Source organism: Schistocerca nitens, chromosome 2 (assembly GCF_023898315.1).
Source record: "Schistocerca nitens isolate TAMUIC-IGC-003100 chromosome 2, iqSchNite1.1, whole genome shotgun sequence".
In the NCBI taxonomy this organism is placed as follows: Eukaryota; Metazoa; Arthropoda; class Insecta; order Orthoptera; family Acrididae; genus Schistocerca; species Schistocerca nitens.
The window spans coordinates 341,948,734-341,968,254 of NC_064615.1; the positions used below are offsets into that span (position 1 = coordinate 341,948,734).

General features: G+C 38.0%; 1 protein-coding gene across 1 annotated transcript in view; it reads left to right on the forward strand.

The window, feature by feature from the left end:
- LOC126236144 (peroxisome assembly factor 2) overlaps positions 1 to 19,521 on the forward strand; it is a 125,457-nt gene that overhangs the window by 27,347 nt on the left and 78,589 nt on the right. The window contains exons 3-4 of the mRNA XM_049945227.1: positions 215 to 423; positions 17,504 to 17,607. Of these exons, the coding sequence (XP_049801184.1) occupies positions 215 to 423; positions 17,504 to 17,607 (313 nt within the window). The remainder of the gene's footprint in view (positions 1 to 214; positions 424 to 17,503; positions 17,608 to 19,521) is intronic.

Here is a 19,521-nt window from a genome sequence, read left to right on the forward strand (position 1 = left end):
GTTCATTAGATGGTTGTAATACATTATTTAATTTTAAATACCTTCTTTTTGATAGTTTACTTCTCTTTTACGGAGTTGTGTCACAGTGTGTTAAAGAAATAATTTTTCTACATCCTGTTGTCTGTTACAGCTGGGAGCAAAAGTTCTCAGTACATTACATTATTCCTCAGAACATTTATTGTATAATGTTTGTTGTCTCCATTCTGCTGCCCAGACTAACATCACTGCAGACTTGGCAAGAGCATTTCTCGACACCATGCATGTATCAAGTCCAAGTGAAACAGAGAGGTTGTCAATGTTAGAGTGGCTTGTGAAGTCAAGGAGTCTACACCTGGATACTGATGTATCATTACCATACTATGCAAGCCAAACTTCTGGATTTGTTCTTGCTGATTTGGAAGCTCTCATCTCACATGCAGTCAGGTAATGAATTTTTAAGACTCACAAGTAGTTTCTTATCTTGTCTCTAGCTCAGAGTCCATAAGATGTCAGCACTGTGTAATCTTTGGTGTTTCAATTGAGTTTCAATGTGTCTGTCATTTTGGATTTTCAAGCAATGATAATCATCTCTATACACATGTATTAATGTGACATGTAAAACCACAATATTGAAACTGTGGTTCTCTCTGAAAGAGCCATACACAGTAATAGTGATCAAGAATTTTCATTTAGAATGTGAAGAGCTGTTCAGTCAGTGTGAAATAAACCCTGCTTCATTACATCACAAATTCTGAATAGTACTACAATTGCTTGCTTAGCTGAAACAGTGCTATCAATTTGTACATTTCGAGCTACATGTAGAGTCTACAGATTATTGTGTAGTGTATGACAGAGGATACTTCCATTGTGCCATATATATGAAATGTACAACAGCTGCAACTACATTCCTGCTCTGTGTTTGTTTAATATATGTGAAGTACATCCAACATTGATATTATATTTTAAAACAGAAATATCTTGTGGAGAGGAGGTGAGTAGATATACATTGGTGGCCATTAAAAGTGCAACAGCATGAAGGCAGTGTCAAATCAGCACAAAGTGCACTACAAGGTATCCAGATGATTAGCATATCAGTGCAACCACACAGATAAGAGTAATGCCACCCTTGTTCTCTACACAAGGAAGGAGCGAGCAAGGTAGTGCAGTAGTTAGCACACTGGACTTGCATTCGGGAGGACGACGCTTCAAACCTGCGTCTGGCCATCCTGATGTACGTTTTCTGTGATTTTCCTAAATCGCTTCAGGCAAATACAGGAATGGTTCCTTTGAAAGGGCACGGCCAACTTCCTTCCCCATCCCTCCCTAATCCCATGGGACTGATGACCTCACTGTTTGGTTCCCACCTACAAACCAACCAACCAACCAACAAGCCAATACAAGGAAAGGTTAGGCAGTGCATTTCCCATATAAATGTGGTTTGTTTGTGAGGAGATCATATTATACTTTGTGTAACAAGATGAAATATCTACCTGCATGTGTTGGATTCAGCAGCAGCAGCAGCAGAACCATGTCCTGTTGAGACTGTTTTATTTTTCCATGATATTGCTTTTAGCATTGGCCAGGATCCCTGGACTGTTATACGAAAACACAATCAATAGGATCGGAAGAGTCATACTCAACATCACACGGGGTCTCAATAGCCCTACATGACTAGCACTCGAGAGGAAAGATATACTGTTCACTTGGACATGCAGAATCACACAGCTACATCATACACCTTGATTCAGAAAATGGGCTTGTTTACAGTGAGGCTAGAGTTCACATGGAAAGTCTGATGATGTCTGGAGCATCACAGATTGTTAGCACAGCAACCATTTTTGCTGCCTCCCTTCACATGGCAGCAACACAGTCTATCACATACAGTCGCGACACCTGCTGCTGTGAAAGTTGTTATGGTCTGACAGTTGGAACAACTGTGAGAAAGCCAGCTGTAATATTAATGTTTGTTTTTAATTGTATTCTTACTTAAACAGAAATAGTTATTGCATTTTTGCATTCCAAGTATCAATAAATTATCGAGAGATGAATGATTGTGAAATAAATGTGAAAAGTACCAAATCTCACAGATTCAGTGACATAAGCTACAATTTATTGTGGAAGAGATACTTTTGAATCTATGTATAATTGCATCTTACTTTACTGGAAGCAGTAGAATATAAACACAGTCTTTCATGGATGAGAATCATTTATTTCTACCATTGTCTGTTCTTGTTGTGACAACCTTGCTTCTTACATATGATGCATTCTAATGATGCATACTTTCTTTCACTTCACTGTACTTTCTAATGCACAAATTTATTTAAATGTAATTACTTTTTCTTCAAAAGATGACTGTTGGAGATTCTTGCCATTTGTGGCTTAGATGTCGCAACAATTACAGAATCAGTTTCTTCCATGTTGTGAAACAATTTTATTGCGTTTGACATCTGTGTGGTTTTCTCTTCAGCTACAGTTGTCATGGCTTATTTTCTCTGTTTAATGACATAAGTATTGAATTCCCGTAGAATTTGGCTGGAAGTGTTGCAAACAAAACCTCACATTGTTGGGTGGATATACGTCATCTTTCTGCAAAAGGTCAGGTCTTCTGCTGTTTGCTAGCCATTTTTGTTCCTAAAGGAAAGTGACATTCTTTATTAAACATCTGTAGGTTACAAGAGAATTGTAGATAAACTGTCCTGTATTGCATGAGTTCGTACTTCCCAGCATCCTTAGACAGCTAAAGATTGGCAATTTTAGTTTATTGTTTAGTTATTATTGTTCCCTTTAGTAAAAACTTTATTACAAAACAATACTATTAGCACTCACCTGATATCGTATTACAAAAGTGTAACTTACTGTCCAATTGGATTGCTGCTGTTGCAGTAGCACTAAAATGAGCAGTAATGCCATGACAGTCTGTGCTGGACTGTGTCAGCAGAGAGAGAGACACACACACACTAACAATGGTGTACCTAATAAAAACACTGCATGCAGGAGTGGTGGCACTAGGTTGTCTTCTCAGATACGTCCCAGTTCTATGTGCAGCGTCACAATCGATGTATTCATGTGTGAAGAATTGAAAAGGAATGAACATTGCCATATTGTGTCTGCCATTGTGCCATTGTCATACAGGTCCTGCACCTGATGTAATTGTGTGGGGTACGACTGAGTGCACAACACTATCTCCTCTGGTTTGCATAGACGTTAACTAAGATAGAAGCCCTTAGATTTCTGACACGTTGAGATCAATGACTGTGCCCTATCTTCAGACTCTCTGTGACCTCTTTTAACAAGATAGTGCAAGACTGCATGTTCCCATGCTGTCCTGCCCTGCCCCAGTACAGAGGAAGTTAGCTCTCTCACCCACAGAAAATATCTGGTCATAGATTGCCCAGACACTGACAAGTAGCCTGTTGGCTTCTGTCTCAGGTCTGACATTTGTAAGACAATTTTTATGACATTTTGCCAGGACAAGTGACTGCCATTGACAAAGTTTCACCCTTCACTGCTGATAATGGACTGGAGTCGAGCTCGCACCCGCAGATTGTGTGCACCTGGTGTTCCAGCATCATAGAGCCTTTCCATGGTCTTTACCACTCTGGTTCTCCCCTTGCTACCTGCAATTATCATTCACTGATCCATTCACCTAAGGGCTTTCTTCTTTCTTGTTGAAGCTGTTATCATGTTGGTGTATTTCTATAGCTCCCTGATCAAGTGGGATGATAGCTCTTCTCTACAGCAAGAACTTCCATATCGGCAAATTTTACTATGTAATAAACCTCTCACAGCAAGTGCTCTGCCATGGCTGATGTCTCCACCTGCCACAACGTGCAGTGCTGCTTATGTTCAGTGGGTTCTGGTGTTGATTGATCGTCCAGTCCTTCTAGACTTTTCCTCATGTAAGAGGGTGCTTTGAAAAGTTCTCGGAATCACCATGAGAGGTCAGCACTAGCACAATGAGTTGTTCATGTGATATTCATTGGACTGTTGCCTGTAAACACGTGCCACATCAGTGCTCTTGGAAGAGAGCTGCGGTGGTGACGTGGTTCTGTTGTCCCCCTGTAGTGATTTGCAAAGATGGAAAAAATCGAGATGCAAGCAGTGACTAAGTACTTCGTAAAGAAAGGTATTAAAGCAAAGGACATTCATGTTGATTTCCAGAATACTCTGGGGGCTCTGATTCTTCATATTCAACTATTGCCAAGTGGACAGATGAATTTAAATTTGGTCGGGAGGGGTTAGATGATGATATGCGCAGTGATCAGCCAAGCTGTGTCACTACTCCAGAAATCATTGCAAAAGTGCACTAAATGGTCATGGAGGACCGCCAATTGAAAGTGCGTGAAATTGCTCACGCTTGCTAGATGTCATCTGAAAGTGTGTATCACATTTTAACTGAAGAATTAGAAATGAAAAAATTATCTGCAAGATAGGTGCTGCGACTCTTGACACGTGCCTGGATACATGTGCCGTCACCATGGGAAAATTACATGAACTAAGGTATGAATTGGTGCCATACCCACTTTATTCATCTGATATGGCTTTGTCAGACTTCCATCTCTCCCCAAAATGGAAAATTTTTCTTGGTGGTCGTCACAGGGTTATTTGGTAACCGTGATAGCGTTACGGAGATGTTTAATAAACTCAAGTGGCAGACTCTGCAAGAGAGGCGCTCTGCATCGCGGTGTAGCTTGCTCGCCAGGTTTCGAGAGGGTGCGTTTCTGGATGAGGTATCGAGTATATTGCTTCCCCCTACTTATACCTCCCGAGGAGATCACGAATGTAAAATTAGAGAGATTAGAGCGCGCACGGAGGCTTTCAGACAGTCGTTCTTCCCGCGAACCATACGCGACTGGAACAGGAAAGGGAGGTAATGACAGTGGCACGTAAAGTGCCCTCCGCCACACACCGTTGGGTGGCTTGCGGAGTATGAATGTAGATGTAGATGTAGATGTAGATTCACTTCAAGCGAAGAATTGATAGCCGGAGTTGACAACTATTTTGCTGGCCTGGAGGAAACTCATTTTTGAGATGGGATCAAGGCACTAGAACATTGTTGGATCAAGTTATTAATCTACAAGGAGACTTTTTTTTTCTATTCCATGCCGAGAACTTTTCAAACCACCCTCGTATGCAGTATGAGGTATACTCCCGACAATGCAGGTGTGGTCCTTTTCTCTTTTGCCAATCTGAGAAACTCCTTGATCTTCTTCGTCAGTTTAGAAATAGTCTTTATTGTTTGTTTGCACAATATACGACCAATTCTGTTCATCACTCTGGGAATGTATGACAGAAAGGTCATATCCGACATTTCATTTTCCGATGTGTCACTTTGGCAAGTGTTTGATTTTGTGATACTTCTTATGTAACTAGTGAAGTACCCACAAACTGTCAAAACACTTGACCTCTTTGCTCCAGCCACACTTGGGAAAGACTGACACATACATGAAGGACTCTGGACATTTCATTGTGAAGGTGAAGAAAGTAAATTTTGGACAAAACAACATCCTCATCAGCTTTGATGTTGTTTCTTTGGTTACCAGTGCGGCAGTCAGTGATTCTCTGGAGTATGTCATTTCCATTTTCGCACAAGACATCACCAAGCTTTTTCATGCACATCTCATCACGAAATGTTTCATGTGGAATAGCTACTTTTGTGAACAACTGGAAGGCATCGCCATGGGCAGTCCACTTAATCTTGTTGTTACAAACTTCTTTATGGGACATTTCAAAGCACAGGCACCGGACTTGGCACCATGGTAACCTAAGGTGTGATACAGATACAGCGATGATACTTTCTTTGTGAGGAGCCGTGGAAACAAACACGTTGGTGACTTCTTAAGATACCTGAATAGTCTCCATGCCAACATAAAATTTAGCATGGAAGTAGAAAAGGACCAACAGCTGCACTTTCTCAGTGTGGTGGTCATGAGGGATGGTGAAAATGTGGAACACTGCAGGCATTGAAAACCGGCATACGCAGACCAATACTGGCACAAACTGCCATATCACCACCTGAGTCAGAAAAGAGGCATGATTAATATACTCTTAACGTTAGATAAATCTGTGAGCCTCAGTACCTCAGGCGTGAGATGCAACACCTAGAAAGTTTTCTGAGGAGCAGTGGGTAATCTACCAGTTGCATAAAAAGTATCACAGAAACAAACACTCGACAAAGTGACACAATGGATAAGGAAATGCTGGGTATGGCCTTTCTGCCCAGCCACACAGGTTTAGCCGAGCGGTCTAAGGCGCTGCAGTCATGGACTGTGCAGCTGGTCCCGGCGGAAGTTTGAGTCCTCCCTCGGTCATGGGTATGTGTGTTTGTCCTTAGGATAATTTAGGTTAAGTAGTGTGTAAGCTTAGGGACTGATGACCTTAGCAGTTAAGTCCCATAAGATTTCACACACATTTGAACAACTTTCTGCCCAGAAAGACAGATAGAGTCTCTCAGACTGGCAAAGGAGAAAAGGAACCCGCTTGTGTTGTAGGGAATATACCACAAACTCTGTACATATGGAAAAGTATTTTGGAATGACTGGGTGATCGGTTAACATCAGGATCACAGAATATGAACGAAACTGCAAGTTGGGGCAGGTAGAGAAATTGGCCGTGGCAGAGCACGCACTATGTGAGACTGAACACACAGTAAATTCATTGATAGATATGTCCTTGTTGTGGAGAAGAGCTATCACACCTGTTTGTTTGGGGAATCTACAGAAATGCAAACATGACAATGGCTTCAACAAGAAAGAAGAAAGCCTCAAAGTGAATGGACCCTGGATTCCTATGCTGCGAGGACTGACCATTGCAGGTAGCAAGGGGAAAGCCACAGTGTTAGTGATCACGGGAAAGCCCTTGGATGTAGGTGCACCAGGTACGTATAATCTGCAGCCGCAAGCTCGACTCCATTCCACCACCAGCAATGGAGGGTGAATTTTTGACAATGCCAGTCACTCGTGTTTGCAGAGCGTCAGAAAAATGTTCAAACAAATATCGGCCAAAGAATCCAAGACAGAAGTCAACAGAAAAATTGTGGACAAGTGGCCATGAAAGCCTTAGCAGTTTTGTGCTGAGAAACTGTTACACCAGCACTCACTAGCCATTATGATTGATTGAAGCACAACGGAATGGTGTACTCCAGTGGCAGCTGGTAGTATTTGAAGCTTTGTTTTGCACAAACATTTTTAATATCATATTTTTATATGAGAAGCTTAGAAGGGAATGACTTTTTAACTTACTTCGAAATTCACCTTTTTGGGAGCATCTGCAGATTATCGCACATAGAAACGCTTAAAATCAGACGCCAAAATAAAAGAAAGCAAAGTCTGTAAAATACAGTGACTTCGATTAAATCAAATATATTGGGTACCCATACTTCTGCCATCAGCTAATAAGAGAGCAGGAATGTAAGAACTATCTGAAACCAAAACACTCAACCACTTCAAAACTCTACAAAAGTTATAACAGATGATAAACATAAATAGAACACCCGTAGTAACACACACAATACCATTTCGTTGTAGTCTAGCCAGTTATTACATGTGACAGTACTGCCATCAAACTTGATTTACAGTTGACAAAAGGATAAAATGAAGTTATGCTGATGAAAAATATTTTCTTTAATGCTCTTCCCTCATAAAGAAATTGTGGATGAACTAAAATGTTTATGATTGCTGATGAATTTCTATTTGCGTAATGTTGTGGCTAGAGGGTAAGGTGTAGGCTAGCAGTATGGAAAGAAACTGCCTTTGGGAGAAGTTTGAAAGCAAGGACAAAATAATCTCCACGAGTAGCGCAATATAATGGGGCATTTGGAACTGTTTCCTCTGATGGGTTTGCTGGATTTCTGAAACCAAGGACAGATACAGCTGATCATTCCACCTGCTGCTATGAACAGGCTCATCCCTGCTGAAACTTTACTTCAGCACACTGTCCACTAAGGAGCTGCACTAGGAAAGCAACTTCCAAGTTTGATCCAAAGCTTGGAAAATTTATTAGTCCATTATGAGGCATTAGGGCATTGGCTACATTATGTTTATTACAGTAAAAGATTCGAGGAATATGTGGAAGATGAACGTGCAACACTCAACAATATCGTGCACAATCCCTGACATACATGTGTCTATCATCTGAGCTCAGTTCGGCTCGTTGCCAAGCTGGGTTAAATTTATTCTTGCTGCCAGAGGTGGCGTTCTGTGTACTAAATTTTGCACCCTGTGTAGCCCCAAATACATACAAATTTGATCATGCATTTTCCTACAGTACTTTATATGTATAAGAGGTAACATTTTGTTATTTGCTAACCTTCCCCATCTAGCAATTTTAGTGGCCAATATATAATTGCTAGAATCTTACAAGAATAAAAGGAGACTGATGTTCCAAGTAAAGAGAATATCGGTTGTCATCATCAAAACTTTTGCAACTGTGCCGCTTTGTAATTCTAATGACATGAGAAATGGCTGTCATTTATTTTCAGAAATATCGATTTTCAAATTGTTGTTGATACTGTCCTATTTGCCTCCTTAGCTGCTTAATATCCAACACTCCCTTTAAATGAACACATTCATGTTTTGAAAAACATGTGAATCTAAAATTAATTTTAATTTCCTAAAGCTATTGTGTTGGCATTTTAATATTAAAAGAGTGGAAGCAAGCATAAATCCAGAGGGTGGTTAGAAAATAACCTTTTCCTAAGTTTCATAATATTAGAAGTCATATGCCTTTGACATTTCCCTGAACTGAGAACCAGCCAGTGTAGCCTGTTACACTTGCTTTAGCTGTTACATTTGTTTTAGCTGCATATCTGAAATAGTCACGCAGCCAACTATGTTACAAATAACAAACTTTCAGATTACTAATACGTTATTTAAGAATGCAAATTGTCACCAATTTAGACGTATTAGTGTGTTTATAGAACTACAGAACTAAAACTCGACATAGATTCTCACAATGTAGGATAATAATGACACTTTTTTAAATGAAATTGCTGTGTTACAACCCGTCTATTTATTTTACATCATAACATTACAATGACCAAAGGTAATTCTTTTACTTCCGACACATATAAAGGGGTGATCAAAAAGTTTCCATTTGAGGGTGTTGCTGCAGAGTATATGCAATGTAGCATAACTGTGATGTGGGTATATAAGCACCAACATCTAGGCAAGGGATTAGTGTGGAATGTGTGCCTTTACGATGTGCATGCTTTAAATGCAGGAATGTTAACTATGTCAATTTTATTACCAAATGTGTCCAAACACAACCAACATGCTCTTATTCTTTCCTTGCCTGCCAAAGGACAAATGTTGGAAACATCCATTGGAGAATGTGTATAGGGCAGCATGCCTGTCGGAAACCACCATTGTTGAGCGGTGCACCAGGTTCCATGCTGGTTGCAGTATGACACAAGATGCCTGGCTATCTGGGAGGCCAGCAGGAGTTACGCCAACCCAAGTGGGACGCTTGAGCACCCTTCTTATAACCCTGATCTCTGCCCACGATTATCATGCTCTCGGTTCCTTAAAAAAGGCCTTGAAGGGTCACCAGTTCCTGTCGGATGAGGATGTGCAGTAGGCATTCACGGACTTCTTTACACCGCAGGGCACTGTTTTGTACCAAACAGGTATCTTCAACCAGGATGATTACCTCAGTGCTCATGGCGACTTTGGCTGATTGGCATTCCAATTCTGGACCGTATAGCCTCCAAATGAAACTTTTTGATCACCCCTTACATTATCGATCGAGGAAAATGGCCTTGGACACTCTTGGAATAACAGCAGATGTATATTTCAATGTGTAAATGTTCTTTAACAGGAAATGGATTTCAGAATAAATTTTATTTAATGGTGTGCTTAATCGCTAAGCATAAAGATTAAAGATAATGTTGAAAAATGCTGAACTGCAGTTAAAATTGTGTTTATGATCATCTGCTGAGTATAGCACCTTAGACAAAAAAAAGTCAGTAGTTCGGAGAAACAAGGCGACATAAGGACTTGTGAATTAGAACTGCAGTGAAAGTGAAATAATCACGGTTGTCAACATCGTCATCATTAACCGTTTGACATCCTCTGCTGCATAAATGTCTTCTCTAGACTTCTTCAGGCAGTTTTCAGCTATGCGAATCCCTGTTTGTTTTGCATGTTTTCTAATGTTATCTACCTGCCTTTCATTAGGCTATCTTGTCAGTCTCCTCTTGTTTCTTGGAGTGCAGCAAAGATTACATGAGAAGTACTTTTCATTCCAAAATATCCATAGTGAGGACATCCTCCACATTGTAGAACATGTCAGAACAGCAGTAACACACAATAAATATTAACAACGAAAAAGAAATAACATATTTTCATTTAAAGGGTGATAAATAACTCATCACAAAATCTGTAAGTGTTCAATACACGCAAGTTGCATATGTTATTTCTTAGGCTATATGTAGCCATGCATCATCAAATAAAAAGATCATTTTGCAACACTTATTTACAATGATTACGTCACTGCACTGAAATAATACAGAAGTCATTGTACTAATACTTGTATTATTTGATATTATTAGTAAAATATACACATCAGTTGGTTATACTTACAAATTTGTCAGTGAAGTAGAAGAGGTTGGCTCCCAACAAATCCTTTAAGCTCCTCTTCAACTGAACTGTATTAGTGGTTAAACTTTTTATGACTGGTAGCAAGTTCTTGAAAATTTGTGTTTCTGAATAATGGACACCTTACAGAACCAAAGTAAGCGGCTCTAAATCTTTGTGAAGATTAGTTTTATTTGTAATATTGACGTCATGAACTGAGCTGTTAGCTTGAAAAAGGAATATATTTAATGACAAATTTCATTAAGGAATAAATATATTGAAGCAGTAGTTAGTAACCATGGTTGCCTAAACAGGCCTCTGCAGGATGTTCTGGAGTTCATTCCACAAATAATTCTTATTATACATTTTTGGATGTGGAAAACTTCAGCTTGTTTTGATGAGTTACCTCAAAAAATAATCCTGTATGTCATTATGGGATGAAATTAAGCACAGTATACAGCCTTTTTTATTTTTATACCACCTATGTTTGACAGCATTCACATCACAAATAGAGATTTGGTTAGGTGCTTCAGCAGTTCTGTGGTAAGTTCCTCTCAGTTGAATTTATTGTCAAGCTGTAATTGCAAAAATTAACATCATCAACTTCTGTATGTTTGTTGTCATATTTTAGGCATATACTGGTGTTTAAACTTAAAAAAAAAAAAATTGACAAAGAATTGACTAACACTTCCTTGGTCTATTGACCATTAATTTGCACAGCAGTATGCCCTTCCTGTGTCTTTCAAATTTTCATTGCAGTCATAATTATGTTTGTTGTTTGACTCATTTATTTCCTCTGTTTACAAATAATTCATATCATTCATCTCTGCAGTACTCTCTCTGTTTCTGAATGGTAGTTACAGTGAAATTTTCATTGCCATTAGTCAAAACGTAATATATGTCGTTTGTGAACTTTTTATTCCACCTATGTTGGAAACTTAGTTTTGGAAACACTAATAGTTTAGTGAAAACACGCCAATCCAATTTAACTGTTCTGTTTATTTATTTCATGTCCATTCAATCATTGTCTCCAATTGTCCTACATCTATAAACACATCAACTAGTTGTAAGACTTCATTGTTAATTTGTACAGTTTTCTTGTGAATATGTTGATTATTCGTTATTTTAGTCTTATTGTAATTAAGTTGAAGACTACTTTCAAATTTGTTCTATTAAGTTGAAGTTCATCTGCATAAAAGACTAACAATACAGTGTCATCAGCAAACAGGTGGTGGTTCAGCAATGTTCTGCTAACAAATATTCCTTCTTCTTTCCCCAATTTTAGAAAAAATAAGACTACCTCAAGGGCTGCCAGAATAGAAAAGATAAGATACTTTATTGTCACATAACATGTTTTTATGCAATCATTCGATTGAGAACATTGGTGACTCGTCAGACTTTAACCTAAGTTGTTACAGTATTTTATATACTACAGGAAATACGTAATACATACGTTGCTTATTATAGTAAAAATACAACATTATATTTTAAATCTTTTCATAACTCATCGAATCATTACCATAGACTTCACACACGTGTATGAAGTATGGATGTACTGTACGTAATACAAACCGCCATTGAAACTATAATTCTGTATATAAACCTGAATATACAGTGAATTTATAATTTCTTCTAAACTATAACATTTGCTTTTTATCCATTTAGAAATTCTTCTAAACTATAACATTTGCTTTTTATCCGTTTAGAAATTCTTCTAGGCTATAATAACATTTGCTTTTTAGGTACGTGCCAATGGTCTCCAATATGGATTCCCCAAATATTGACCTTATCTTATTTCTGATCTTCAGAGCTATGTAATATGGAGTATTTTCATATAATATGTGTCGGTGACAAGGTAGGATGTATTTCAATTTATGTCTAGTTTCATAGGCATGTGTGAATGTATTTCCTTCAAACAGATGTGAGTTTTTCTGTTCAAAGAGAAGTATTTCATATATGAAGATGGAAGGGATTGTCATGAAGTCCAGGCTTTCGAATAGTGGTTTGCATGACTGTCTACTATTGGTTCCTGTCATTGCCCCGATTTTTGGTTTGAAGATTCAAAGGAGGTTTGTCTTTTCAGCACCCCAAAAAATTGGTCTATATCTTATAACTTTTATGAAATACGCATGGTATACAGTTTTCTTCACCGTTTTATGTGTTACTTTGTGTAGTACCCTCATTGCATAAACTAAACTATTTAATCTCTTCAGTAAACTGTCCACATGGTCGGTCCATTGTAAGTTTTTTATTTAAAGTTATCCCAAGAAATTTTACAGAATCAACTGTGGTCAGTACTTTAACTGAATACTCTATTTGCGATATACATTCAGTAGTTTGTTTGGTCCTAAAGTGTATGATTTGGGTTTTTTCAAGATGTAATTTCATAGCATTATTTTTTATCCATTGTTCAAGTTCTTGTAGAGTTTGTTTCATGGTCCATACTAATTAATCAGTGTTTTTGCAGCAAACTACAGCAGTTGAGTCATCTGCATAAAGTATTGTATCTGTATTTACTTTGCTAGGCATGTCATTTATGTAATATAAGAACAGAAGTGGTCCTAATATAGAGCCCTGGGGCACACCTGCTTGAATTTCTTTCCAGCTAGAGCAAGTTTTCTCTCCCTTTTGATGTATCACCACCCTTTGGTGTCTGTTTTTGAGATAAGATGAAAACCATCATATAGATTTTCCATGGAAGCCATAGGTATCCAATTTTTGGATCAACAGCTTATGGTTTACTGTGTCAAATGCATTTGAGAGGTCACAAAAAATACCAGATTCACTTTGTTTGTTGTTGAGGCATTTACTTCCTTTAGAGATTAGTTCATTTACAGCTTGTAAAGTGTTTCGTCCCTTCCTAAACCCATTTGGTTATTGAGAATAATATTTCCTTCTTTATTATACTTTTCTAATTGATTACATAGTATTTGTTCAACTATTTGAGAGAAAACTGGGAGTATAGACACTGGGCGGAAATTTACTAAATCATCTTGTTTTCCCTTTTTGTAGATTGGACAGGCTTCAGCACATTTCAGTCTGTCTGGAGAGCAGCCCTCATCAAATGATTGGTTTATTATTTTACAGAGTTGAGGTGCAATGCTGTCACTTCCTGCCTTTATGATATTTGTTGGAATTTCATCCCAGCCCACAGATTTAAGATTTTTTAGGGATTGTATGATGTTAGCTACTTCCTGAGATGATACTGCAGTTTTGCTGAAATGTAATTTCCTTGCCAGATCCATTTTTGAAGTCTGAATTTCCCACCCTTCTTATAAAGTCTAATGGAAGCCGTAGCATTACATAGTCTTGTATACTAACACAGTCTGAATCATTGCATTTTCCATCATGAAGTATTGATACTTATTTTGTTGAAATGGAGTTAACAACTCTCTGAAAGCCTGTGAATTGTAACTCATATTCATTGCACCATTCTGTAATTCCATTCATTACTTGAAAATGGTCCATTGTGGTAATGATTTTAGTGAATATGTTGTATCTGATCTAATTTCATTGTCAGAAAGTAAAGAGTACAGTGGAACTGCAAAGTCTCGACACAGTGGTGAGCTCTGCCTGTCTCAGTTTGCGGGGTGCTTAAGGTTGGCAGCACATTCATGTCGCTGTATAAGCTAGGGGCCAGGATTTCCTGCTAGTAGCTACAGTTATTTTATGAGATGGGATTCAACATTATAATTGAAGCAATGAAATTAATTAATTACAATAAATACACCATACTCATCAGTACCACAGTGGGTGTTGGAAATGTTTTACTCTTTCTTGAAGGCATAGTTCAACACACTTACATTTATTTGTGAACACTTTTACCAGTGTTTCATGTGTAAACAAATGCAGATAATCAATTATCTCTGTCTTCAGTTAATCTATTGTCTTTGGGTTATTTTGAAACACAAATGTTTTAGCCGCTTGCCAAAAGAAATAGTCAGGTGGAGACCGATGGCATGTGCATGGGGCCCAGTAGCATGGTCTTGTTGGGAAAATGAACAATTGATCTCATTTTCATTCAGCAGGACAATAAATGGATAAATTACCTGGGAACAATAGACATCAGAAATGATGGTAGTATCAATAAAGGGGAACAATAGACATCGGAAATGATGGTAGTATCAAAAAAGATTGACCATGTTAATTCACACTCATGTTATGGCAACCCACACTCCAATTTTTTCTGTGTGAAATGGCATGCCTCTTAAGGCATGTGGATTTTCTCATGATCAAATTCGTGAGTTTTTGGAATTAATGCAGCCAGATAGGTGAAACCAAGTCTTATCAACGATAAAGGTTCTATCTAAAAACACCAACTCCATGTCTGTTAGTAAATCGGTAAAACCATTCACATTTTGTTCACATGGTCCGTACAATGCAATTGTTGCACAGCAGTAATTTTGTATAGATACATCCCAAGTTCTTTGGTTACGGCCTCATTTGCTGTCATATGAGAGACTTTAGCCTCTTGCAATAATCTCCTCACTGATTTTTTTGGACTCGGCAGTATGATGTCCAAAATGTCATCGAGCTTCTATTCTGTTAAAATTGTGGGTCTGCCAGTTCATGGTGCATCATGAACTGAACCTGCTGTCTGGAATCTGTGAGTTAAATCACATTCAGTGTCATGATGTGGAGACCTCTAGGTAGGAAAACACAATCTAAATTGCCATCTCACATGCTCTGTAAAGTTTCCTTCTGCACAGAGAACCTCTTCCACTAAAAACACTCTCTGAAACAGTAGAAATTCTCACTACAGTGAGCTTACACAATAATCAGACAATAACATGCTTACAACTGCAACACACACACGACACTGCTACCCCCACCCTGGCACTGCAGGCCCACAGAACAAGTGCAGGCGAGACATGACTGTGGTGCCACCCTTCTGTGCCCCAAAAGGCAAGATAAGCAAGGCTCATCGCTGCAGAGAGACTTTGTGGACACACTGTACTTTTACAGAACAATGAAAAGAAGTTGCTCTTTGTTTGGAAAGCCTCATAGTTACAGTTTCTCAAAGGTTCAGCCGAGGACCATCTGCTGTAGAAATGGTGTATAGTTGTCAGTCACATTTGGAAAACAGCTGGGAGGGGGGGGGGAACTAAAACATGATTTAAAAATAATGACTTGCAAAAGGGTTTATTTAATCACCAAATAAATCATACAATGTATAACTGAAATATGAACTTTGTAGACAAAAGAATTCCTTGTACTAATGAATAAAAATATATTGTGAAGTAAAGAAACAGGAAGTGTACTGAGTTGACTAAACAGTCTCATTTATATGATGAATATACTGAATAGTATTAGTGATATGACTGTAAAAATACTGTATAATGTGCCAAGTTGGTTTCACTCTGTTTAGTATAGTATAATTTTCTGGGTGTGGAGAACACTTACGTACAGAAAGCTTTTAGACAACGAAAACGAAAATTTGGAAAGTTAATTTAATAACTATTTGAAGCTCATCTTCTCAAAAACAAAATCCCCACTTTCTAGGGGCAAAGTCTTTTCCAGTCATTATGAAATCAGACACATTACAAATTACATGGTACCATGCCATAGACTTTGTATGAAGATACTACACATTATATACAAGAAAACTAAATACTGATAAAGTGTATAAGATTTCATGTCTAATAAATATGTGTATAAATAATTGCATCCATTAGATTAGCCAACCATGTTGATTCAACCTTAATGTCAGCTATATGCATTTGTGACACTGTCTATGCAACAGGAATGGCACCTGGCTTCCCGTTAAATTAACCAAGCCAAATCCATTAATAACCATGCTGACCTGTGCTGATTATGGTCAAAGACACAAGGGGAAGAAGAAGTGAAATGCTGTCAACTTCAGGTGTTTTTCCCCATCTTCACTCAGTCAGTGGCTTTATGTGCCTCAACTGGTATTACTTCTGGGATGCCATTGTTTTCATCATTGAATATGTTTTTGTTTTTTTCTCTTAAACAATATAAACAGTTAAATAAATATTTATATCTAAAAACACAGGTGATGTGACTTACCGAACGAAAGTGCTGGCAGGTCGATAGACACACAAACATACACACGAAATTCAAGCTTTCGCAACAAACAGTTGCCTCATCAGGAAAGAGGGAAGGAGAGGGAAAGACGAAAGGATGTGGGTTTTAAGGGAGAGGGTAAGGGGTCATTCCAATCCTGGGAGCGGAAAGACTTACCTTAGGGGGAAAAAAGGACAAGTATACACTCGCGCACACACACACATATCCATCCGCACATACACAGACACAAGCAGACATTTGTAAAGATTATTAAATATTTAAATAGTTGTTCAAGATTCTGTGTATTTTTAGTTACTGTGTCATGTACATTTTTTAATTAAATATCATACTCACCCAAGTAAAGTCCTGTTTTGAGTTCATTTTATTATTTTTTTAAAACTGTTTCTCTTAGTAAACCTTATTTCTTCTCACATCATCTTAGAGACATTCCTGACTGATTTTGTTTTGTTCAGCAAATAAACTCATTCATATACATTGTGTACATATAATTAACTTGCTTCCTAGTATACGTATAATTATCGTGCTAGGAGTCCTACATCTACGTTAGTCTCTGAGTGCAGTAACAGTGATTCAGGTTTAGAAATCATTCTCATTACCCTTAGCACTTCCAGGAAAATTTAGATGTTGTGTCAGGTGACAGCCCAAATTATAACAGCATCCACTATGTAAAACTGTAGCTATCTTGGTTGGATTAATTATTATTTTATGTACTGATAAACTGTGGGAAATATTGCTGTGAGGTTTTGATTTGAAAAGTAGCATCTGTTTCTGTCTTCCAGTCTTAAGGAAAGAGTAGTGTGCTTAACCTTTTGACAATAGAAATATTTGTGTACATGGTAAGAGCTATAGTATTCTGTGATTACTTCAAATGAATTTAAAAAATTGTCACTCTTATTTTACAGAAACCACTACAAACAATTGAAGAAATTTGGCAATACACTTGTTATAGAAGATAATGAGAATTGTGGCAGAGAATTGAAGAAGGAAGATTTTGAGGTAGCTTTAGGTATAATCTCAGCTTAGAAATTCTAGTATTGTGGTGTCACGAAGTATCAGTTAACTGACACTAGGTTGCAGTCCATGGTTGGTCATTCCATTATCCAGCTTTAAAACCTGATCCTCCATGATTTTTGAATCTCTCAAAATTTTTAATTATTTGTTGATATGCTGTATACATTTCAGCACAAAAAAATCCAGCTTTGCACCCAGTTGGCACCACACAAACTGATCCAAATGGAAACACACATATCATTACATTTGTTTAAAATGATTTAGTACTACCTTAAATTAATTATTTGTATCTCCTTGACCTGCTAAAACATTCTTCATTGCTTAAACATATTTAGTTTTATGAAGGGGAATTAATATCAGTTTCAGGGCATGATCAAAAACTCATAACCCTGCTGAGGATATTCTTTAATGCATTTTACACCACAGTAATGAAGGGTGGTAGGAAGTAGACTACTTTGTTAGTTTTTGGAAGAATCTGTGGCACCAGAAATGACTGGGATGACATGGGAAAGTCTTTTTATGAACTAGGCTATTAAGATAGTTGAGGTTGAGGTGAGACTGGAGGGTTATTTCTGTAAGGAGTCATCTAAACAGATATCTATACATGTTTGCCCTAAATTTCAAACCTATAGGGGAGAGAGTGTTTCACAAAGAAAAAATACAACTGTTAAAGTTTTAAGTACAAATATTTGTTGTTTGGCTTTGTGTCTACAGTGCCATGTAGCTGGTCTTCAGTGAGTCAAAAGTCAACATAAAGGAATGATTCATGAGATTAGACAAGGACGTTATAAATTTTAACTGTAACAATGGAACTTCAGCCTCTTGTGCAGGTTTATAACTGTGGATTTTACCATATACTGGGACTGAACTGTTGGATTTCTTGAAATCTCATAGCACAGTTACATATCATGTGGGCTTTTCTAAATCTCGTACCACTATTCGTTATGTTGGTAACAGTCTCACTGAAGTCCAGCTATACATGTCAGTACATGTAAAGCCAAACAGCTTCCCTACAGAAATGCACTTTCACTACCCCTAATTATCATACGAGTCATGTACACAGGTTTACCAGACCACCTGTGCCAACTCTAGTTCTGTTGATCCTTCGCCGGCCGCGGTGGTCTCGCGGTTCTAGGCGCTCAGTCTGGAACCACGCGACTGCTACGGTCGCAGGGTCGAATCCTGCCTTGGGCATGGATGTGTGTGATGTCCTTAGGTTAGTTAGGTTTAAGTAGTTCTAAGTTCTAGGGGACTGATGACCGCAGCTGTTAAGTCCCATAGTGCTCAGAGCCATTTGAACCATTTTTGTTGATCCTTCTAAGAAGTAGCCAAGCAATACTCTTCATGTAACCATTTACTGTAATGGTCTAGAATGCATTTTTTAACTTTTTTAATGGTCTTTTGAAATCATGTCCTGAAATGATGTCTAAGATACCTAATATTCTCCCATACCACCTAATGGTATCACTGCCATCAAACCAAATGTTGATATGAATCACAAGCTTTCTTTTGACTTTTGAACTGACTTATAGAGAGACCTTCTGTATAAAGGAGGCACTAGATGTGTTTGAAAACCTGAGAACTTAGAAGATAAAGAGTGTCTAGTAGACAACTCAAGAACGAGTGGACATATGCATAAACAAGCTAAAATAAGAAGCAAGAAGAGTAACTGAAAGATAGATTTTAGGGAGGGGGAAATAAATGAAGTGAAAAGGGAAGACAATTTCAAGAAATAATACAAGAAAAAAGAAGAACAAGACCAGAAAAATTATTAGAAATTTAGGCCAAGCAGTAGGCAACAAACAAGCTCCTACTGGTGAACTTGATAAGAACTAGTATCAGAGCAGAGACTCCAGGTAGAAAATGTGATAAAATGTCACCTGGAAAGTGTGGTCAGAGGAATTAGAAC